Source organism: Mytilus edulis, chromosome 2 (genome assembly GCF_963676685.1).
Source record: "Mytilus edulis chromosome 2, xbMytEdul2.2, whole genome shotgun sequence".
Lineage (NCBI taxonomy): Eukaryota > Metazoa > Mollusca > Bivalvia > Mytilida > Mytilidae > Mytilus > Mytilus edulis.
In genome coordinates, this window is record NC_092345.1 from 48,757,356 (window position 1) to 48,782,244 (window position 24,889).

At 31.5% G+C, this 24,889-nt stretch overlaps 2 protein-coding genes across 35 annotated transcripts in view; one reads left to right on the forward strand and one right to left on the reverse strand.

Moving 5' to 3' along the window:
- The window catches only part of LOC139512332 (spectrin alpha chain-like), a 55,886-nt gene extending 41,315 nt beyond the window's left edge, over positions 1–14,571 (reverse strand). For 17 of the 34 annotated variants that reach the window (XM_071299883.1, XM_071299879.1, XM_071299870.1 and 14 more), the window contains exons 1-12: positions 11,279–11,438; positions 6,954–7,207; positions 6,580–6,705; positions 4,241–4,381; positions 3,738–3,821; positions 3,326–3,430; positions 2,806–2,897; positions 2,320–2,464; positions 1,974–2,090; positions 1,409–1,582; positions 814–915; positions 314–451 (exon numbers count right to left, since the gene is read on the reverse strand). In XM_071299883.1, coding sequence (XP_071155984.1) covers positions 314–451; positions 814–915; positions 1,409–1,582; positions 1,974–2,090; positions 2,320–2,464; positions 2,806–2,897; positions 3,326–3,430; positions 3,738–3,821; positions 4,241–4,381; positions 6,580–6,705; positions 6,954–7,207; positions 11,279–11,423 — 1,623 coding nt within the window. In that variant the 5' untranslated portion in view covers positions 11,424–11,438. Of the gene's footprint in view, positions 1–313; positions 452–813; positions 916–1,408; positions 1,583–1,973; positions 2,091–2,319; positions 2,465–2,805; positions 2,898–3,325; positions 3,431–3,737; positions 3,822–4,240; positions 4,382–6,579; positions 6,706–6,953; positions 7,212–11,278; positions 11,622–14,279 lie in introns of those variants that run through there. The other 17 variants (XM_071299888.1, XM_071299887.1, XM_071299886.1 and 14 more) reach the window with 7 other exon arrangements.
- A 3,662-nt stretch (positions 14,572–18,233) lies between these two features.
- LOC139512335 (uncharacterized) lies at positions 18,234–22,681 on the forward strand. The gene is made up of 4 exons (XM_071299896.1): positions 18,234–18,489; positions 18,702–18,964; positions 20,199–20,336; positions 20,898–22,681. The coding sequence occupies exons 2-4, from the start codon at positions 18,913–18,915 to the stop codon at positions 21,497–21,499; spliced, it is 792 nt and encodes a 263-aa protein (XP_071155997.1). The 5' UTR covers positions 18,234–18,489; positions 18,702–18,912; the 3' UTR covers positions 21,500–22,681.
- The last annotated feature ends 2,208 nt before the right edge of the window (positions 22,682–24,889 follow it).

A 24,889-nucleotide genomic window follows, 5' to 3' on the forward strand; every position in this document is an offset into this window, starting at 1 on the left:
AAGAGATAATGTGATCACAGATTGTAAACTTCAAAACAACATAAGTTAAAAACAACCCAAAATAAACAAATCAGAAAACTAAAAGATTTTTTTCAATATACATAGTATAATTCTTTCTGAACATATACAAAATGCAAACAATCTATAACTTTATTAATATAACATATAAAACCGAATTTCTATTTACTAGCATAATTAGAAAGATATTGTTATTGTGGTTTTGCTGAATGTCCAGTGGGAAAATTGGATGTTAAAGCAGTTTAGATTACTTTAAAGCTAGTGAATAAAAATAGTAACATAAGATTTTCCTCACCTCCTGTTTGGTCATGACAGAATCAGCATGCTCTGTATCTCTGTAAAATAGCTGTAAGTCCATACACTGTTCATATAATATCCTTCTCTCTTCCCATAGCTCCAACAAACTTGACTTCTCTGATGACAGTACTTGCAACTAAAATGTATATGTATTTATTTGAATATGATGATAACAGCATACCGACAAATCATAATACAATTAAAAATAGAAAATACTAGTTGCATTTCTTCCTAGAATAACCTCTAACCGAATGGTTTTCAGAAGTGTTTGATAGTCATTTTTTATATTGTTAAGCCTATCTTCTTTTCATATGCATCCCTATTTTTGACGCTCTTACACTTGATTCAATATTTTGCAAAACTTTTTGACACTTAACAGTACTGTGTGAAACAATTTTTTAGGCATTGTCATATCAAGTTTTACAGGAAGGTCTATAGTCTGCAGTAATAGAGGACAAATAACAACAAGGTATATTAAAATTATAAATCTTATGTTACCTTTTCTCTAACTTCATCAGCAGCATAATGGTCAGCATCAACTAATCTTTGTCCAGCATCAACTGTAGATCGAAAAGTGTCCTCTCTAGCATCAATCTCTCCCTAAAATACAATTTCAAAACATTTTAAGTTAATTATTTAGCAACAAAATGTTCATCTTATGCATATCAAGTTTTTGGTACACATTGTCAAATCTTGTTCAGAATTCTGCCACTTCAGTTTTTTTACACTCACTTCTGTTGGTCACTTTTTATTTAAGAGGTTTTCCTTGGATTTGTTTCTACTAAAATGTTCTTACAGAACTCTTGTTTTAAAGTATGTTTGCTCTACTGTAATTGGGAACATAAAGGATTGTGCTTTGTACACCCTAAGTCCATGAAAAAAAAAAATCAAATTTCTTTAAACAACTTTCGTTTCAGGGCAAGGTTGGTGAACAAATTCTTTTTTTTCTTTTATTAATCATATTTGGTACAAACTAACAAAATCAAAGAAAACAAAATCAAAGGTTTTTTTTCTATTTGGTTGGGGATGAGAATCATGTATTTTTTAAGTGTCCTCAAAATCAAATCAAAAGTAGTTGAAATTGATGGATTACCTTGCATTCTAGATTTCTCTCTACCAAGGACTCTGCTCCAGCTACGTCTTTAGCCAGATCATCAGCAGATATAATAGCCTTCATATCATGTATCCAGGAAACCAGATCACGGAAGTCAGCTAAGAAACGATGAAGGTAGTAGGAATCATCCAGTCTAGTTTTTCTATCAGCACCCTGTTCAACGTAAAAGTAAAGTATATCAATATCAACTTTAGTTATTTCAATCAAATCAGATAGAAAATGAAAGTTGGTTGTGAAAAACATAACTGATTTTACAAATTAAAATCTGTTGAGGTTCTTTAATTTCTTTGGACATCTCATCATACAGCATGAATTCAAGAATACATACATGTAATATTAAATACTTATAAATATAAGAATACATTCTTAGACATTTATATAATTTAAACTGATCCATGCCTATATAGATTGAACGTTGATTTTTGCTATCTTTAGACACTTTATATAATTTGTGTTTATATTGTGTGTGTCATCAAGAAAGAAGACTTTCAATAAAGTTTACAGTTTTATTCTATTTCCTTATGACCACATAATGTTATTTTACCTTATTTTTCAGTTTTTCCCAGTTGTCTGCTATTTCTGTCTGTTTAGAACTAATCTGTTCGGCTTGATCTTTATGAGTATCCATAAGTCTGTCTGCTTCTTTTCCAATTGTTTGTATCTAAGCATAGAGAAAACTAAATGTAACAAGCATGTGTTGCCAAAAATACACACAAATAAAAATATATTAAGTTTTTTCTTAACAGTAATGCTATAAATATACATGAAGTGGTTTCTACTTTTTCATATACATCTCTTTTAATAACAAATGCTTTCTTTTATGAGAAATTCAAAACTTGAATATGTCATAGGCAAATAGACCATCAGTATACTTGTTAGCAATTACTCACCTTTTCTTCTAAAGCAGCCAAGTCTCTCTCTACACCATCATGTTTTCTCTGTAAGGCTTGTACACTGGCAAGATCTCTGCCGTAATCATCAGAAGACAGGATGGCATCTTTCTCCATGATCCAGGATATTGTCTCATCTGCATCTCTTGAGAAAAAAATTGTGCATAGGTTATAACATTGTAATAAAGTTTAAATGTCATGCAAGTTTTTTGTGTGTTCATTACTTGTCAACCAAATGAAGAAAGTATAATCTGTGAAGCACTTGTACCACCCATGAGAAATTAAGGAGATGGTATTTGCTTTTTTCATTAGGTTTAAAATACTTTATTCCATGTAAGTATCAAGTTTAACAGTTGAATTAGAACTAAATTGTTTCAATGATTTTGAAAAATTCCCATATTTTTATGCCAACTTGCACTTGCATATTTCTAGCATGATTTCTCTTAACATAATCCAAGGTCTCATATATAATTTTGGTATATTTACCTGTTAAATCTCTGTATCTCATGAGCACCAAATAACCTCTCTTGTCTTAGGAGAGACATTTCCTTTAATCTGCGCCATGCTTCATTTACCTCCTGCAATTAAATTATCAAAAGATTTTAATATGGGCTTAAATCAAACTTTTCATTCATATCAGAAGAGATTGTATTAAAACTGACATTGGACCATCCAACAACAAAGATGTTTTTCTGCTTTCAATTTCCTCCTAGTCTTAATAAAATAAAACATAACCAAAGTTTATTAGATATATGAATCATTGATTGCGTTTGCAGTGTGAAAAATCTGTACATGTATTTCTCTAGTAATCTTCATATTAATGGTCGATTAAGAACCAAAAGTGTTAAGCCATGTATATAAAATATTTGATTTGGAAACATCCAATGTCATCTTTCCTATCCTTATATTGTACATTCCCATTGCAAAAAGGCAGTATCTCCCTTTTTTCATGAAACAAGAACATATAACCAATACAGAAGTTTCTACATAAATAACATTTTAGTACCTCTTGTCTTGTCCTAATGGTATTCTCCTCTGGGTGACCATCAGATACCAGTTGCTCAGCCAAGTTGTTAACTTCTGTTACTTTATCTTCATGGTTATGTAAATCCTGAAATTAAAGCAAAGGATTATTAATATTTTTTATCATCAGGCAATGTGAAAAGTTAAAGATTTCTAAAAATTTAGGACTGAAACTCAAAACCCATTCCCACTAGAAAAAATATCCATTGAACCCTCCCTTAATTCAATTAAAAAGAATAGCTCTGAACAGAAATTACATCTTTTGTTTTGTTTACACTACAGAAGAAATGTCTAATGACATAAACAGATGTGAATATTTAGTTTTCTTGATGTAAGTTAAATGTAACTTTTATTTGTTATGACATTCATTCAGATATATTGACTATATACAATACCTTCTGAAATTCATCAAATTTTTTCTGCAAAACCTCAACATGCTCCAAATCTTGTCCAAATTCTTCTGAGCATACGAATGCTTCCTAAATGCAAAATAAAAGAATACTTTTCAAATTATTCTATTCTTCCTAATGACTTGGTAATAATGCAACAATGTAAGAACATTTATAAAGAATCATTTGGTTGCAATCTAAGATAAGATTTTTTTTACCTATTGTCATTTATATTTTTATAACAAAATCATTTTGTTTGCACAGCACCGGATACAATATACTGTGGGTCACACAAAAATGTGTGATGAGGCGTTCTAAACAAAGTATTAAAGTGCTGCTAGGTTATGGTTTTTTTAATTTGCTCACAAACAAGAGAATATCAAGCTTCAAAATTTTCCAATTCCTGTATAACACATTATTTTACTGAAATTAGTTGGTAAAAATCTTAAATATGTATTTTGGGGGGTTTTGGTGGTGATAAAAAGAAATCTGTAAACACAAGTACAAACCTTGTCACTGATCCAGAACATGACCTCATCACATTCTCTCTGGAACTGTACTAGTCTTAATGCTTGTTTCAATCTTAGTCCTTTGTCTTTCAGTTTAGATAACAACAGTTCCCATAGTCTGTGAAGTTCTTCCAATCTAGCCTGTTAAAAATATTAAGAAGTACATGTGAGCATTTAGAGTGCTTTATTTTCTTCTCACTTTGAATTTAAATAAAACTAAAGTCCTGCATGTGAAGTCTTTACAATTATTAATTCTAAAACAAGAATGTGTCCCTAGTACATGGATGCCCCATCCGCACTATCATTTTCTATGTTCAGTAGGCCTTGGAAATGGAGTAAAGACTCTAATTTGGCATTAAAATTAGAAAGATCATATCATAGGTATCATGTGTATTAAGTTTCAAGTTGATTGGACTACAACTTCATCAAAAATTACCTTAACCAAAAACTTTAAACTAAAGCAGGACAGGCGGAGGAACGGATGGAAGGACGAACAAACACACAGACCAGTAAACATAATGCCCCTAAATGGGGCATACAAACATCTTTTACATAGCAGTAAAACTAAATACTTTTGTTTATGTTTTAACAGCATTGCTGAATAATGAAATATCATATTTTACAAGATTAGCATGATTTAAACAAAAAATTATTTTAACTGTAACATGCTTCCATGTTATAGACCCATGCTTTCATGTTATAGACCACTAATGAAAATATTGGATATTTAATTTTTTTATATATCAACAGTGTTCTCCCCAGAAATTTTGGATAGCATCACATTTTGCGTAAAAAAAAATAACTGTATTTTTTTTAATGTCGTTTGTCGCGTCGCGTGGATGCTCTATTTCCTTTATACGTTTTAGTTTATATTGTTCAATTCATAACTGAGAATACAATTAAACTATAACCACAAAAACAGTTGTTTCAGTTTATGTCTTCTTTATTCATTTATAGTTACAGAACTATTTTTTTCCTCTTGTGCCAAATAAAAATAAATATGTGGTTTCAGTTACCCAATAAGTCAAATGAATGAATGGTTCATTATAGTGCAACCTGTATATATACAAAACTAAATTATCTAGTACACAAAATTAACTGCTTTTTATATTATATCAAGTAAAGATAAAGTAGCAAAAGAAGCAAAAAAAATCAATTTAGAAACTTTTTTTTATCATGTTTATGAAAATCATTGTTTCATACCACTCAATGAATTAGTCCCAGTTGTTTCTTATCTTTACATCAAAATCATATGTATTTTTAACAAAGTTATTGAACAAATAGTCTGGTAAAGCGTAGTTTTCTCTCTTGGTTTAATTTTTCTGTCTACTGTCCATTTGTTGTCATTATCGTGAAAATGCGGATTTTTGTCATATCTGGTCCGGTTCCGATCAGTAGTTAACACAAAAATGTGCAATGGCGGCCGTAGTAAATTTTACGAAAATGAGTCCGAGAATAAACATTGTTTGACAAGAGATTGTGAATGAATAAGACGCTTTTAATGCATTAAATGGATTAAACATAAACTGAAGCCAATTATGATACCTTTTTAAAGAAGTATTAAACTTATTTTAGCTCTTAACCAAAATTCTCGCTCTCGTATTACCGGAAAAGAAAGAAAGTAATTTTTGGAGAGTTGCACAAATAAACGACCTTTTAACAAAAAAAATCGTTTCAATCTTTGAAATTTCGTAATACAAAACGTAGATTTCGAATTGTTTTGTGATTGCATTTTTCCATGTCGATATTGGTGATTGCAGACACGTGGTATTAGTCCTGTCACAAGTGTCAGCTTGGGATATTCGCATCCAAACAGTTATTATCCTGAGGGCAATTAACAGCTAGCTATTTTTAATCTCTTAATTGCCTTTAGTGTCCGACTTAAAGGGATTACAATTAAAGGTGATAATTTTTATGATCATAATCGATAATAGATGAAAGTTTAAAATTGAGGACAAGTAAAATAGCATCTTCAAAATAATTATAGCGTCGCGGAAATAATTATAGCATCACGGTGAAGAAATATAGCGTCGCGGTACCGCGACGCTAAAACGGCCTGGGGAGAACACTGATCAATAAACGATGTTTTATATCATCATGATTTGACATTGAATCTGGACTATCTTTGATTCTCAACATTACTACCACAATTCTTTTTCTGTACCTTGTAAGCTTTTAGACATGAATTTCCAAGTTCCAACCAGGGAAAAAGGCTGCACTAACTAAATCAAATTACTATAAAATAAAGAAATTACCATAAAATAAAGAACTATGAAGATAATAAAGCAGAATAAAAATCATGTCTGACCTTTAAAATTCAAAATAGGTTTGTCTCTTACCGTTATAATATCTGAGGCAAAGTGTTCTTTGTTAATCATGTCTGTTCCTGTATTATCCAGGACAACTATAGCATTGGCATGGGCAGCTACTTCAGCTTCAAAAGCCTGGTGTTTCTGGATCTTTGCCTGGTAGTAAAAATTACAATATAAACAGTACTCTCCCTATCAGTTCATTTTTGTAAACTTTAAAAAGTTTCTCCCAATACCCACTTTCATTAGACAGTTTTTCTCTAGGTCTGCATTTTAAATTACAAAATCTAATACAAAATATATTTGTATGTTACTGAAAATCAAATGTAATAGAAAATTTTGCATTTTTTAATCTGCATAGATATAATTATAGTGCACCCCTCCAAAATGATCATTTTCATTACCTGCAAGTTTGTGGGATCTCTATAACTTTCATCTGAGGCAGTTTGTAATTTCTCATAAATCCAACTCTCGAGCTCATCTGCGTCTCTTTTGAAATACTGGTACCTTCTTGAATCTTCAAGTTTCTGACGCCTATCTGAGCAGAGGCTTTTAAACTGTTCATAACGACCAAGAACTTCCTGTCTACGACTCTGAATGTCTTCAGCTGTCTCAAGAATCTTGATCTCTCGAGGTTGAACCTCTGTCATCTTGCCTTCTTTCTGAAACAAAATAACCAATTCTTAATGTTTCTAAAACTTATTTTAAAAAACAGTGAGTTACAAATGTATGACACTCAAATGTAAAATGTTTTAATTTTTTTAAGACGAGTACTAGAAATCAATTAAAAAATATCTCAGTATATTCCATCAGTATAAATACATGATAAAATAAGTGTGCTTTAGACTTCAATCACTTACTCCCTGTTTCACAGTCAGCAGTCATAGAAATTGGGATTTGGCATTTACAGGACTGAAATGACAATTCTTCTTAAGAATATATTACAAAATTAACAAAAATTGACTGGATCAAATATATTTTTTCAGGACATGCCCTGTTGGTCCTGTGCTAATTTCTAGGACAGAATTAAGATCAATGATTTTAACTTAACTTTTTAAGTACCAAGGATGAGGTAAGAACATTTTTCATATAACCACAAACATTTGCAGCCGTAACAATATAACGGTATGGTGGTGTCATCATCTGAAGACATTTGATTCCAGATAATAACTTGAGTATAGCTATAGGAGTACAGCAGTACAACAGATCTCTATGAAAGTGTACCACAAGGTTCAATGCCACCATGACCACAGAAAAGGAAGACTGGGATTGATTTGGAGGTTATGTCCTTAATGGTTTAAGAATGTTGGGCCAAATGCAAAAAAATCTAGTTTCCAGATAAGTAGTTACATACACAGGTTGTGGATTTCCTTCAACTACATGTATGGGACCAAACAGAAGTCAAAATTGGAGTCTATTCTGTTGATTTCATCCCATCAAATTGCCTGAAATTTCAGTTTTAGTTCAACATGTTTAACACATATATCTGGAGATGGGCATCACATTTCAGCATTATTTGCAATACTTTTATAAATTTAAAAATCTCCATGCTGGACAGATACCCAAATTTACATGTTTTTATTTTTTTATATATATATATTTACATAAGCATGCACACATCTTAGTTACTGGAAACCCTGAATTTTATATGCATATTAGCTTGAATTATTTTTCAGGGAAATTAATTCATAAATACTTAAATTTTCTAAAAGATTTATTGTAAAAGAGGGACGAAAGATACCAGAGGGACAGTCAGACTTGTTTCTGCCACCTGAATTACTTATATATTTGATAACCATTTCATTTGGGTTTTTTTTACATTAAGAGTAAAATAGCTCCCTTACATATTTTAACTTCATATTTATGTCTTATCATTGAGGTGATATGTAAATGAGAAGCTGTCATTCTATTTTTAAATATTACTAGAAAAGTTGCTGGTTCAGATATTCTATTTTTAGTGATTATCATTACAATGTATTGCATTGTTTTAATGATGCAAGAAAGATAATCACTATAATTAAAATATTGTTCTATCTTTAGATTGTAAACATGTATTTAAATGATATTCACAGGTGAAAAATTTCAAAGATATTTGTCCATACTGCTGATGTAAAAGATAAGTAAGTAAAGTTTTTGTTATGTTATCTTAATAAGAGATTGTTGTTTATTTGAAGATAATGATTTATTTTTTAAATCATAATACATGTATTTCCTCACAAAAGATAGAAGTTGATGACATTAATTAATTAATCAATTATAAGTTAGTGACAAATGGAAATAAATGGAGAATGTGTCCATGGGATGGAGGGGCATAAAAAATCATTAATCAATGGTTTACATTTACAGTAGGTAAAGTTTCAAAATACTCAAGTAAACAAGAATGTGTCCAAAGTACACGGATGCCCCACTCCCACTATCATTTTGCATGTTCAATGGACCGTGAAATTGGATAAAAAATATAATTAGGCATTAAAATTAGAAAGATAATATCATAGGGAACATTTGTACTAAGTTTCAAGTTGATTGGACTTCAACTTCATCAAAAACTACCTTGACCAAAAACTTTAACCTGAAACATGCACTTTCATTTTCTATGTTCAGTGGACCGTGAAATTGGGGTCAAAAGTTTAATTTGGCTTTAAAATTAGAAAGATAATATCATAAGGAACATGTATACTAAATTTCAAGTTGATTGGACTTCAACTTCATCAAAAACTACCTTGACCAAAAACTTTAACCTGAAACATGCACTTTCATTTTCTATGTTCAGTGGACCGTGAAATTGGGGTCAAAAGTTTAACTTGGCTTTAAAATTAGAAAGATAATATCATAAGGAACATGTGTACTAAGTTTCAAGTTGATTGGACTTCAACTTCATCAAAAACTACCTTGACCAAAAACTTTAACCTGAAGCGGGACAGACGGACGAACGAACGAACAGACGGACGAACGAACGGATGCACAGACCAGAAAACATAATGCCCCTCTACTATCGTAGGTGGGGCATAAAAAATAATTAAAGAATTTTATATTTTTGTTTGTTTTTGCTTTTGAGTATATTTAACTAGTTATACATGTTGTAATTGGTTAATAAATTTGACAAGCATTAGGCCTAAAAAAAAAAGATATGTGTTTCCGGTAACATCATTTTGAAAAATAGGGTCGGTACAATGTAGGTCGGAATTCTTTTTTTTTTTTTTTTTTTTTTTGACATCGTAAATGAAATCCGGAAAATTATCATGGTTTTTCCAAGTCCGGATCCGAAATTAGTTTCAAAAACCGGAAGTGTGCCATTTGCAATGTTTTTGAAGCACCTGCTGTGCAAATTTCTTGGATTTTAACCTATTTGGAATACCTTTTGACATTAATAAAATGTTTTACTGGCTTTCTATGCAAGTAGAAGCAAGAGAGAAAAAATATTATGTCATCTATCAGAAGCCTGTGTCAAAAACGGGGTCGGTTGATACAATTTTTTTTTTTTTTTTGAAGATCCAATAAAAAAGTTAGGGTCGGGGCTAAAAAACAGGGTCTGTCGGGTTACCGGAAACATCAATCTTTTTTTTCTCGGCCTTAGGCCATAGCACACATGCCAGTGCTAACAAAAACAGTAATTACTTACTTAGATCAAAATAATTCACCCCAAGAGGCCAGAATAATATGTATCCACAACAGTAACCCGAATAATTCAGTCGTTATATTCCGCTGATCTACGAAGGCTACATTAACGCCTGAACGTCTTCCTCGATCAAGACCGTCAACCAGAAAATTCACACCGCTTTGCAATATGGGAATTTTGATTTAAATTGGCAGCTAAAGAAGGAGGAGTTCCGGATGTTAATTGATGATAAATGATGTAAACTGATGTTAATTGATGTTAATTAATTATTATCGGATTTGTGTTAATTGAACACACGTGTTTGGTAAGACAATTTCAAGAGAGTTGCGCAGACTCATATCCTGATCGCCGCTGATTGGCTCTCTCTCACAGAGAGCAGGCGACGCGGCCAATGATCACAAGGAGTTCAAGCCCTCGTGTGGGAGAAAATCGGACACGGAAAGGGCTTGAATTATTCGAGTTACCACAACAGAGATATATAATTAGGATAAATCTCGAAGTGATTTAATTTTATTCTCCATAAAGCATAACTATTCTACACCAGTTTACATGCAAATTCAAAACTTGAGTACCTTTACTACCTTAGTATTTGGTTCTTACTAACAGGTCTGACTAGAAATTCTATGACCAATTACACTGATTATGGCATATTGACAAAAAGTTACTTATGACATTATCTATTAAGACCCATCTTACTCATATGTACAGTACAACTAATACTAAGATGACTAAAATAAACACACTGAGTAATAAACTACCATATGTTATCAATATATATATATGTGTAAGTTAATCCAAAAATTTAATTCCAATTTATTTTGTTTTGAAATTAACAGAGAATAATTATTCATTTTCTTTATTTCATCATAATCAAACTGAAAAAGACTGGTATGAACACTTTAATAAAGCCCCTAGCTTTAAAAACCTGTATACAGGAAAACAGAATAGACCAGGTAGAAATATAAAATAGTTATAATTAAATTATTGTTTTTTACTCTTGAAAAAAAATATTACTACTGCAGCCACTTAATCATATTTCTATATTTACAACAAATTGGGGTGTTGTTTTTTATAAATTAAAAAAAAAAAATTTCAATTATTCCTGACCCTTACCTCTTGAAACTGGAGTACTTCTTATTGATAAAAGATATAAAAACAAGCAGTAGATCCCATAATAAACTAAGTAAGCAAATGCCAACACTACGATTGTTATCACAAACACATCTGGATAATCTTCAAAAAATGGGCATTTGTGCATTTGTTATCAATTAGTCACACCCTTTCACAACATAAAATAGTATCTTCCATACACCCCTAATCTCAAAATGTATTAATCCATCCTAATCATCCATTCATAAATTCATAAATATCAGCATGTGTTGGAATGTTTGAATTTACTTTAGATGATAACATGGCTGCATGAAGTCAAGAAAATATTGATAACAAACTGATCAATACATTTTTGTCTCATCACTATGGATACCAGCCAAATATTCAATAAAAAAGAGGCAGTGTTGTTGCAGATGTTATGTAAAAGCTAATTAAATCTCCCTTGAGAATCATAAAATATTTCCTGGTGGTCAGACAATCTCTCCCAAACAATAATTGCAATAAAACAAATACATTTCACTTTTCTCTAAAAAAATCTTTTCACAGAGAGCCATACAAATTTAGAATATCTTTCTGCAGCAAAAGTTTACAAAATTGTGCTGACACTGCCAAGAAAATCAATAAGGATTAAAAATACTTCTAGGCTTTAAAGTATCAATACATCTTTGAGAAGAAAATCAAGTTATGTTAGAACACCATATATACTCATATAATGGGATTTTATCAGAACCAAAATTTGAACAACTTAAAAATTACTATGAATTATATTATTTCCCTTGATGAATTTTATAACAATATAATTGTAAACAAATGTTTCAATATACAATGCAATTATGAAGCTTTTTAAGATACCTTTATTTATAACTATCATTCAAATAAATTAAATTTGAGAAATTAACACACCAGAATTGACGCACTTAGTATTTCGTCTAACATACAACCTTTGAAATGCATGAATCTGTATATCAAACAGTGTTATTAAATTAATGCAAATCCACACTTACATTATATTTTTAAGGACATCAAAGCTAGAATGAAAGTTTATTGAATAAAGTTGCTCTACTCTGGGATTATTACACAAATCAATATATTACATTGTGTATGTCCCAACTTAACTTTGTTAATTTTTTATCTCTTTTTAATTAGAAACACTGAATTTCATAATCATGCTTAACAAAACAATGTCTTTTCCTTTAAGATATACACCAAAAAATCTTTTTAGTGCTAGATAATTAGTTGCTAGTTTCAGACAAGAGGACTAATTTAATTATGCAACTAGATGTGAAATAAAACTTGAACAACTTTTCACTTGAACTGTTACTTTCGTTGTATACTCAGATATGAATTGAACATGAATATAAAAAGAAAATAAGAAGCATATATAGGCCCTTTATAATATAGTAACAAACATTTTAGTGCCATGAGAGGAGAGCACTTCTCTCTCAAATCTCACTACTCCCTATCAGTTTCAAAAAGAGAAATGACTTCTCTCTATGATTCTGAAGTTTTAAAGTACGCTCAGTAGCAAGTGCTAGAAGTAATAAACATATTTTGCAAGATCCCAATTTTTGAATTTAGGAAATCAATTGAAAGTGCCTTTGTTATGGTCAATAGAAGCAACTTTAGACTAGTCTCTTTTCTGAATTTTCTTGAATACAAGTTGATTGAATGATCCCTCTGAAAATCAACATCTTCCAAGGAATCCAACTTGTAAACAATCTGGCAATCAGAAAGTCATAGTTGCTAACCATAAGTTGTTTCCTTTAAATTAATCTTTTGCACTTTGCAACCAACAATCTATCAATTAAACACTTGACCCCCCCCCCCCCCCCCACCAAAAAAAAAACTTTTTTATACAGTAAAATAATATCTTAAACAAGATATCATCAAAGAACCAGGACCACCTTTTGAGGGAAAAATTGTTGATTACGTACAGAATCTCTGAAGCATGACTGGAGCCCCTCCCCCTTTTTAGGTCAGTCAGCAGGTTTCCCCTTCTAAAAAGTTCTTGATCTGCCACTGATTATTACCTATTTAGATGATATTTCGTGACGGGTTCATGTTTTTCTAGCAGTACACTTGTAAGCAGCTTTTTGTTAACCACTAATTATACGATATAGGGGTAAATTCAGTTAATAAATATACGTCATCAGGGACCGCCCATTTAGGGGAGAGCTTTCTGTCTAAAACTGAAGTCATGTGCTCTTCTGATTGGTAGATAATGTTTGTAATAAATATTTTTTGGTAGATGGATCAAAAGTAGAGTTGAAAAAAAAAAAAAAAATGCTGAATGTACTATTTTTCTCCCTACAGGGTTGAAAAGTAATGGGGGTCAGTATAGGAATTCAGTGCAAATCTACATGGTTTGTAAACAAGGCCATGTGAATGCCCAAAAATGCCACATGAGGCTATGTATTTATTGTGGCAAAAGATGGGGCTACATTTGCATTTTCATGAATGATATATATATATGAAAGTTTTTAATTTCTAAAGGTAAATCAGGTATAAATTTATTTCGACACATAGATTAGCATTAAAGTCATGCCAATGAACACATAGATTAGCATTAAAGTCAATGGGAGATTTTTTACTGAATTTACCCCTATACATGTTGATGTACCTGGATTATTTTATTTTTTTATTAAAGGGAGATAATCACAGTGATGTCACCTCATTACTTATTCACATTCCATGCATAACCTACAATTAAAGCATCATCGCAAATGTATATCCCTTTTAATTTTTTTCTACATATACGTTTATTTGCTAAAAAGTGCGAATACAGAAATCAGATTTCTCGGGAATTTAAATAAAACATTTACAAGCATCGGGCAAGATGACTGTTTACAAGTTGAAGTTGGGCGCGGCAGCCGGCTGCACCGGTTTACCAACCACAATTGTCGTACACACAATATTGTTAATTACTGTGTCTATTCTTATCGTCATATTTTGTAGATTTATAAGCACAATTGTGATATGTATTATAAAGATGAAAAATGCTTACATTCAATAAATCTTCTAGGTGTATTTGGTTGATTATCTGACCTCACCGAAAAATATCCAAGTTATTGCTGTTCTATGTAATGTCTCTACTAATTTCGAATCTGACTAAGCGGTTTTAAAAATGACATACGAAGCGCACCCTCGGGGTTGCTGTGTCTCAATTAAAACTTTATCAATTCTTATGTATTTTTAAAATATTAAAAATAAATAATAATAAACGATGCATAGATTTGAAACCTTGATTCTGTAAATATTATTTTATATTAAGGGGGTGAAACCACACGAGAACAGCCAAAAATATAATACACAAAGTTTTACTCGGAAAGACAATTACAAAATTCCGGATTTAGACTGAATATTAAAATCCATCTTTATGAATTAAAAAAAAAAGATTTTGGAAGGAATATCGATTATTGATATGGGGATGTACGGTTGGTGGACGGACGGTCGGGCGGCTGCCAAACAGTGTCCGTTCAATTACATAAAAACACTTTGAAGAATTATTTTTATTTTGCGGTCGTATAGGTATCACGTCGACGTCGTCGTCAGCGTCGTACGAAGACGGATGGTTTCCGGATAATAACTTTAGTATAAGTACATAGAAATTAATAAAATTTTAACAAAAGAAAGCTTGGGATTGCTTTTGGGGGTTGTGGTCCCTAAGATTTAGAAATTAGGGACCCAAAGGGCCCAAAACAAGTATTTATTTATTAAGTTTGAGGACAATATGCTGTATGTACGGACTGTAAGTATTTCAATTGCTCTGAAATTGTACCACAATGTTTAGTATTATAAGAAGAAGGTTGGGATTTATTTTCAGGGTTATGGGGCAAACAGACAAGTAAAAAAGGGACAAAAAGGGGAAAAACAAGGTGTTTTGTTCTGATTAAAGGACAGTTAAGACAACTTGAAAGCAGTGTAAGGGAGGTAATCCAAAAGTAATATCTGAACTACTTCACACTGATTTTAAATATGTGTATTGGAAATTTGCCAATAATTTCAGTATTCATAAACTCCATTGGGAATTTGCCAATATCTTTAGTATACATTGGAATTTTTTCTATAACTAAAGTATAATTGGAAATTTGCAAATAATTTTAGCATTATTGGAAATTTGCCAATAACTTAAGTATAAGTAAATATAAATCATTGAAATTTCAACACAAGGTTTGAAACCACAAAAGATAAGTTGGGATTGATTATGGGGGTTATGGTCCCTTTGGTTTAGAAAAAAGGGGTATAAAAGGGGCACAAAGAAGCATTTGTCTAGTGCCCAGACAGGGACTTTCTATACTAAAATTCTATATATAAAGTTCAGAGATCAATATTTGAAAAACGATCCTAGAAATCAATTGAAAAACAGTATTTTGCAATGACAAAATGTATAAACTTTCATAAAAACGATTTTTTGTTAAACTTGAACATATAGTTATGAAGAAAACGTCGTGGATGTGAAATGATTTTCTATAAATTCACGTGACATCAGCTACGGCCGAGATCAGTCTGATAATTTGTATAGACATCGTTATACATGACCAGTCCCATTAGTATAGAAAGTCCCTGGTCCATAACTCGTGGAACAGTGTATAGAATTGCCTGAAATTGTATCACAAGTTTCCACACCACGAAAGGATGGTTAGGATTGGAGTTGTGCATGGGGTTATGACTCAATCTGTTTATGAATTAGGGGCAAAAAAAGGGGAAAACAAGGGTTTTCTAGTTAAAGAACAATTACTGTACCTTTTTTTCCTTATGTTGGTACTCTTTGCTATTTTTTTGTAGTTCTATTTTTTTTTAACTGTTTCTAGAAACATCAAATACTGTGATTTAAATACATATTATTGTCTTGAGATCATTAGCTGTAAATTTATTTTTAGAAGTTACAATTAATTAATATCCATTTTAACCATGACTGTATGTCATTTTATATTTTAATATTTTATGATGAATTTAAATGAGTAGTTATTGTTGCAAACATTAGAAATTTGAATTGAGATTATTTTTGAAATTAGGGAAAGGGTAGGTAAAAAAAAATAAGGGTGTGGGGGTTACAATTTTTCTAATTTCAGATTTCAGAAATTAAAAAGAAAGCCTGGGATTTATTTTGGGGGTTGTGGTCCCTAAGATTTTGAAATTAAGGATCGACCCAAAGGGGCCGAAAACAAGCATTTATCTAGTTTCAGGACAATATGCTGTGTATAAGTATTTCAATTGCTCTGAAATTGTACCACAATGTTTAGTATTATAAGTAGAAGGTTGGGACTTATTTTCAGGGTTATAGGGCAAACAGTCAAGGAATAAAAGGCCAAAAAAAGGGGGAAAAACAAGCATTTTTGTGTAAAAGTGTATGAAGGGGTAGGGTAGGAGGGTTCCTTATCCCGAAATCCCCGGGTTAAAAACACGAATATCGAGGTTCCGAATTTAAATAAATTCAAATCCCGACATCCCGAAATTCGAAAAAAGAATTCCCGGATCTCGAAGGGTCAATCCCGAAACACGAACTTACAAACACCCGATCCCGAAGTCCCGATAAAGGTCCTATCCCCCCTCGTGTTTGAATCTTTCTGAAATTATACCACAAGATTCCATACTACTAAGGGATGGTCCAAATTGACTTTTAGGGTTTATGGGTCAAACCATTTATGAATTAGGGACAAAAAGGGGGAAAACAAGGTGTTTTACAGTTAATTAAGACAACTTGAAAGCAGTGTAAGGGAGGTAATCCAAAAGTAATATTTGAACTACTTCACACTGATTTTTACTTTTAACCAAGACTGTATATCATTTTATATTTTGATATTTTAAGATGAATTTAAAAGAGTAGTTATTGTTGCAAACTCCATTAGAAATTTGAATTGAGATTATTTTTGAAATAAGGGAAAGGGTAGGTAAAATTTTTCTCATTTCAGATTTCAGAAATTAAAAAGAAAATTTCTTCAAATATTTGATTTGAGGCGATTGATATTCAACAGCATAGTGTATTGCTCAAAAGCAAAAAAAAAATTTGTTAAGTTTATTAGACCACTGTGTCAACTATTTATTTCAAGTTCAAATTAAGATACCGTATGTTGTCTCCTGTGCATGTGACAAAATGGAGGTCAAGTTCAATTTTCACGATTTTTAGCTTTTCTCCTTATTGAGTTATCGCCCTTTTTATTAATATTCAAAAGTGGTAATATTTTGTGATTGAGTTATTTCTCTTTGAACAGAAATGGTTAATTATATTTATAAATATATAAAGTTTGATAACACTAACATAACTAATTTTCACCTGTTTATAGATAACAGAGCATCCGGTAAATGTCTTATGATTAGATTGACAGATTTTTACAAAAATTTCTGATTCCTATGAGTTGATGATCATAAGCTATAAAGACTGTATAAATAAAGTTAGAAATTATCTGTTCATTATAAGACATTTGAAGATATTTACAGATCATCCGACCGGGAAAAAAATCGAACTTGATCTGTTACTTGTCATTGTAAAACTATTTAGTTTTAAGTTAATTTCTAAGTCCAAGGAAAATAACTCTGCAATAAATCATCAGATCAGAATCTTATTCGAACTTAATCTGTTACTCCTCTTGATAAAACTATATATCAAAATTCAAACCAATACCTTCAAGCACGAAGAAAAAAGTGTGGAAAAGTGATTTGCCGGACTGAGGGATGATCGGATGGACAGACAGACAGACAGACGGACGGACCGAAGGTTGGTGGTTTTCTCGGGGCACTCCAGCTTCCTCGACCAATAAAAATTGACCACCACATAAAAGCCAAATAGTCACGCTTAAAATTGGCGTTAAAAACCAACAATCGATCAATATTTTATTATAATTCTTCCATTTTCTATAAACATGTATTCAGAATATTCCAGGTTTATTCAATGTATGATTATATTTTTTTGTTATCCAAAAACTAGCAGACTCAACCCTTGGATCACTATACTTTGCAGATGATTTACTTTTGATAACAGAGGGTAAAGAAGTTCTACAAAACAGTATACATAAATTGAGTAGTTTCTGTGAAAATTGTCAACATACTCTAAACATGATGATGAATATTATAAATTTAAAATCATGATTTTTACAGCCGCGTTCACACAGAGTATATTAAATTCCTATGAACTCTTATAAGGAGCAATGGAAACAGTACCCTAATTAAAGTTTAGAAGACCTAGCATAAAAAGCAAGCAAAGTCAAGTTTTTTTTGTTAAAACCAAGATAGCTCAATTTGGTAATCTCCCAATAGAAATTTCTAGTAATTTTTTTTGATAAACTAGTTACAGCCGATTTCAATGAGTGTGTAGTCAAAGGTAATATCTTTGGTTAGCTTGCTTGCTAGCTGAACCGTGAAGTCATTGTTAGGTTATGTATACTATCCTCCTTTAAGAGTAGACTAGTGCGACAGATAGTGCCAAAAGTTATGTGGTACCAAAAGCACCAATCTATTTGTCTGTAGGACTAGGCTACTTCGACAGGAGGATAGTATACAATGACTTCACGGTTCAGCTAACAAGCAATCTAACCAAAGACAATTCCCTTTAGCTACAAACTCATTGAAGTCGGATGTAGCGGTCTAATAAGTTTTAACTTATTCAGGGATATCAACGTCTTCAGTCTAAAGAAGAAAGAATGACATCCAAAGGAGCATGTGAAGCATCTGAAGGAGCAACCTATGACTCAGGTTTGTTTTATTATAAAAAAGGAAGATTTGGTATGATTGCCAATCATGCAGACAACTCTGCACAAGAGACCAAATGACACAGAAATAAACAAATATAGGTCACCCTAGTCTACGGCCTTCAACAATTAGCCAATCCATTAACACATACTAGTCAGCTACAAAAGACCCATTTACAACAAATGTAGAACAGTTCAAATGAGAAAACTATCGTACTAATATATGTACAATATAATGTCTGTCCATTTACTCATTTACTTTTAAGCTTTTCAAATTTCATTGAAAGATTGAAAAATGGTGTTTCCAGTTAGTACCCTGCTTTACAGTTCAACATTGATGATTGTCACTTTTACCGTTCAGAAGTCCTTTTGATATTGAAAACTGCAAGAACACAAATAAATGTTAAAACATCTGGTTTGCTGTAACTCTGACAGCGTCTTGAATAGGGTTGAAAAGTGTCGATCGTGAGCACATTTTTATAATGAAACACAGATGTGCATCAGTCAACTCTTTAATACCATAACGTTGCTGGGCTTCTAAAATGTTGTAAATTACAAATTTTTCAAGAAAAAAATATCTCACAAACAGGCTTTGAAAATTTTGGCAAAATGCATGCTTCCAAAATGTCGTATGTGAACTTGAACATTTTTGTAAATAGCAGTGAAATAAAAACTTTGACATTTCTGTATTATCCAAGAACTTAAATTATTTTCACAGAAATAAAGAAATGTACAATTATTTTTTTCCAAAGCCATTCTACAACGATTTTCAAGTTTTCATACAACATTTTGGAAGGAAACTTTACAAACAACTGACATTGGCAATTTTGTAATATGTCTTATTTCACACATTTTGATTGGTCTAACTGTATGCTATTTTGTAATACCAAAGATTTCCTCCCGCCCAGACCATTGGTGTCAAAAAGCATTTTTAGCCAAAAAAGTCATATACGACATTTTAGAAGCCCAGCGACGATAATCAAATTATAAAAAGAAGCATTCAGTTCTGAAATAAATGTAAGTATGAAATTTATTTATGTACACGTCATCTCATAAAAAATGTACATTGATTGATTGAGATTGGATGTAACCAGACACCATTTTTCACATTCCAGATGAAAATGACCCATTGAAATTTTGAATTTTACTAGAAAATGATTCATGATCAAACTTATAATCCCAACTACTGAGTGTATTCTGGTGTGTACATGTTTATAAAACTAATTTGCTTGTTGTAGAAATTAGCCTGGGATATCAAGATGCAGATATCCACCAGATACCAAATGCTACACCAAAGCCAACCTCATCAAAAGTTGAGGGACTTATAAACATGTCTGCATCCTTCATTGTAATGGACTTGGAAACAACTGATTTGAGTATGTTAGCTGACATATATAATCAATTATGTTTGAACAGTTCTTTATTTGAAAATCAATGGCTTCTAACAAATAAAAATAGAATTCTGGAGCTTTTAAATTTCATTTTTAAAACCGCTAATATTAAAAAAAAAAGAAGGGGTATGATTGCCAATAAGACAACTTCTCACAAGAGACCAAATGACACAAAAATTAACAACTATAGATCACTGTATGGCCTTCAAAATGAGCAAAGCCCATACCGTATAGTCAGCGCTAAGAGGCACTGACATTACAAATGTGAAATAATTCGAACGAGGAAACCTATTTAAACAAAATTGTAATTATTGTAACACATAAACACATTTGTAAGTCATTGCATTCTGGATAATAAAACACAGAAATGTTGGAAAACTGCACACAAGATAACAATCACATTATATCAATTGGAACCGTGACATATATATCATACCACACTGCGTGACAGTCTTAGAAATCTGCTATTCATTACAATATACTACAATGACTTTTCTTCTTGAGAATGCTTAATTTAAAAATGAATTTTCTTTTTTTTAATTCCAGTTAGGCATAATGTTATCCCTCATATAACTCAGATAGCCGCTGTAGAACACGAAACTGGCAGCCAGTTTTCCTGTTATGTGGTACCAAAAGCTCAAATGTCATCAGGAGCTGCAGAAATAACAGGAATTGTGTGGGATGGGACCAACCTTAGACTAAAGGGAAACGTTGTCGCTGCAGTACCGATATTTGAAGCTCTCAGCAACTTTTTCTTATGGTTGCAGAAATTTCATAAAGCTGTCCTGATTGCCCATAATGGAAAACAGTTTGACTTCCGTATTTTGTCAAACGCAGCTGACAAATCTAAATTATTTAATATGTTCTTGGAAAGTTGTGTTGGCTGTATTGACTCTATTGATGTCATGAAATCCAAATTTCCAAAACTTCAGAAGTATTCTCAACCTTACTTGGCAGAATATATTTGCAATAAAAACTATAATGCACATAATGCACTGGACGACGTGTCAATGTTAAATGAAATATTAAAAGAAGCAAAGGTTTCTTCAGTTGACCTCTTAAAGCATATATACTCGCCTGCTGATCATTTGCTACAGGAAAACTTTAATAAAACAAGCTCAAGAATTTACCCAGCCTGCATTTCTTAATTGGTCAGGGTTTGGTGGAAATGACAATAGCAGAAACATTTCAGGATCCAGTTTAAATTTTGACCACTTGAAACTTATCTGGAAACGTGAAAGTGGGGATGGACTCACACATTGCCTGCCAAAAACAGTATTGGTAAACCAAGAGTTTCCAGCGACAAACAACTTATATGCTCATTTTTTCAGAAGCTGTCTCAGCTCTTTGCAGATACTATTTGACTAATTTATATACTTTTAAACACAATATTGATGTTCCAATATTGATGTTATACATGTAGTTCCACTTTTCAATGGTTCATTTTCATTTATCCAACTTTTTAAAATTATAGGTAGTACAGGTAAAAAAAAAGTTGGCCGATGATAGATGAGATCAAAGGTAATCAAGAACAAAGAATCTTTCAATTAGAGTTTGGGTTGAATGACAGGTGAAAAATAAGACTGAAATTTATACCCGGATTAAATTTTCTGTAGTATTATTTAGCATAACATGTTAAAAAGTGCAACTGACATTTAGTTAAATGTGATGTAAATCATTTGAAAGTATTTAAAAGTTTTTTAACCGTTAATTAAAATGTGAATTGGATAAAAAAATATCAGTTGCATTTTTATTCATGAAGAGATTTGTCAATGAGATGGAGCTTTTTTTGTGTAATAGAATAAGACAGATCCTCTTCGTTCATTTTTTTCTGTTCTTCTGACCAAATGATATAAATGGGACAAACTATATGTTGAATACGTTTAACTACACAAAGACTCTGACTAAACAGAACAAAATTCACACAACATATATACATAGTCTGGTAGTGATTCTGGTTTGTATATAAAGAACTATCGAAAAGGAAATGGTGTACAGTCTCAATGCTGCATCCACAAAAGCAAGATGGATTAGCAATTATATTGACTCTAAACAAGTCATAGTTTAAGAAAGATGAGTAGCATCTGAATTGTGTAAGAATAATATTTAGTGTTTACGGTGCCAGGGCAGTCCATTTCTGTACATTTTCAGTATACAAGATCTGCATCTCTGCCCTGTAGTGACCTCTGGCAGAGGTATTAGTTGTACTCTTGTACTTGTGCGTTTGCCATTTGTGCAATAATGGAATTTTTGATTGGATGGCTTTATATACTAAAACATGTGCTTAACTATGAAATGTAATTTTATACATTCATTCATTCATTCATTCATTCATTCATTCATTCATTCATTCATTCATTCATTCATTCATTCATTCATTCATTCATTCATTCATTCATTCATTCATTCATTCATTCATTCATTCATTCATTCATTCATTCATTCATTCATTCATTCATTCATTCATTCATTCATTCATTCATTCATTCATTCATTCATTCATTCATTCATTCATTCATTCATTCATTCATTCATTCATTCATTCATTCATTCATTCATTCATTCATTCATTCATTCATTCATTCATTCATTCATTCATTCATTCATTCATTCATTCATTCATTCATTCATTCATTCATTCATTCATTCATTCATTCATTCATTCATTCATTCATTCATTCATTCATTCATTCATTCATTCATTCATTCATTCATTCATTCATTCATTCATTCATTCATTCATTCATTCATTCATTCATTCATTCATTCATTCATTCATTCATTCATTCATTCATTCATTCATTCATTCATTCATTCATTCATTCATTCATTCATTCATTCATTCATTCATTCATTCATTCATTCATTCATTCATTCATTCATTCATTCATTCATTCATTCATTCATTCATTCATTCATTCATTCATTCATGCATTCATGCATGCATGCATTCATTCATTCATTCATTCATTCATGCATGCATTCATTCATTCATTCATTCATTCATTCATGCATTCATTCATGCATGCATTCATGCATGCATTCATTCATTCATGCATTCATTCATGCATGCATTCATTCATGCATGCATTCATTCATGCATTCATTCATGCATTCATTCATGCATGCATTCATTCATTCATTCATTCATTCATGCATTCATTCATGCATGCATTCATTCATTCATTCATGCATTCATTCATTCATTCATGCATTCATTCATTCATTCATTCATTCATTCATTCATTCATGCATTCATTCATTCATTCATTCATTCATTCATTCATTCATGCATTCATTCATTCATTCATGCATTCATTCCTGCATTCATTCATGCATTCATTCATTCATTCATGCATTCCTGCATTCATTCATTCATTCATTCATGCATTCATGCATTCATGCATTCATGCATTCATGCATTCATGCATTCATTCATTCATTCATTCATTCATTCATGCATTCATGCATTCATTCATTCATTCATTCATTCATTCATTCATTCATTCATTCATTCATTCATTCATTCATTCATTCATTCATTCATTCATTCATTCATTCATTCATTCATTCATTCATTCATTCATTCATTCATTCATTCATTCATTCAGTCAGTCAGTCAGTCAGTCAGTCATTCATTCATTCATTCATTCATTCATTCATTCATTCATTCATTCATTCATTCATGCATGCATTCATTCATTCATTCATTCATTCATGCATTCATTCATGCATTCATTCATGCATTCATTCATGCATGCATGCATTCATTCATTCATTCATTCATTCATTCATGCATTCATTCATGCATGCATTCATTCATTCATTCATGCATTCATTCATTCATTCATTCATGCATTCATTCATTCATTCATTCATTCATTCATTCATTCATGCATTCATTCATTCATTCATTCATTCATTCATGCATTCATTCATGCATTCATTCATTCATTCATTCATTCATGCATTCATGCATTCATTCATTCATGCATTCATTCATTCATGCATTCATTCATTCATTCATTCATGCATTCATTCATTCATTCATTCATTCATGCATTCATGCATTCATTCATTCATTCATGCATTCATGCATTCATGCATTCATGCATTCATTCATTCATTCATGCATTCATGCATTCATGCATTCATTCATTCATTCATGCATGCATGCATGCATGCATTCATTCATTCATTCATTCATTCATTCATTCATTCATTCATTCATTCATTCATTCATTCATTCATTCATTCATTCATTCATGCATTCATGCATTCATGCATTCATGCATTCATGCATTCATTCATTCATTCATTCATTCATTCATTCATTCATTCATTCATTCATGCATTCATTCATTCATTCATGCATTCATTCATTCATGCATTCATTCATTCATTCATGCATGCATTCATTCATTCATGCATTCATTCATTCACATGTTTTGGAAAGATTACTGAGTACTGTTACTCTATTTATATATATATTTATATATATATATATATATATAATAAAAACATACAGGAACAAATTT

Bases quoted from the DNA above. Each gene is read 5' to 3' on its own strand.
- LOC139512335 (XM_071299896.1), top strand. From the start codon at position 18,913: ATGACATCCAAAGGAGCATGTGAAGCATCTGAAGGAGCAACCTATGAC. The intron at 18,965-20,198 runs GTTTGTTTTATT...TGCTTGTTGTAG, and splicing joins AGGAGCAACCTATGACTCAG to AAATTAGCCTGGGATATCAA. The intron at 20,337-20,897 runs GTATGTTAGCTG...TTTTAATTCCAG, and splicing joins CTTGGAAACAACTGATTTGA to TTAGGCATAATGTTATCCCT.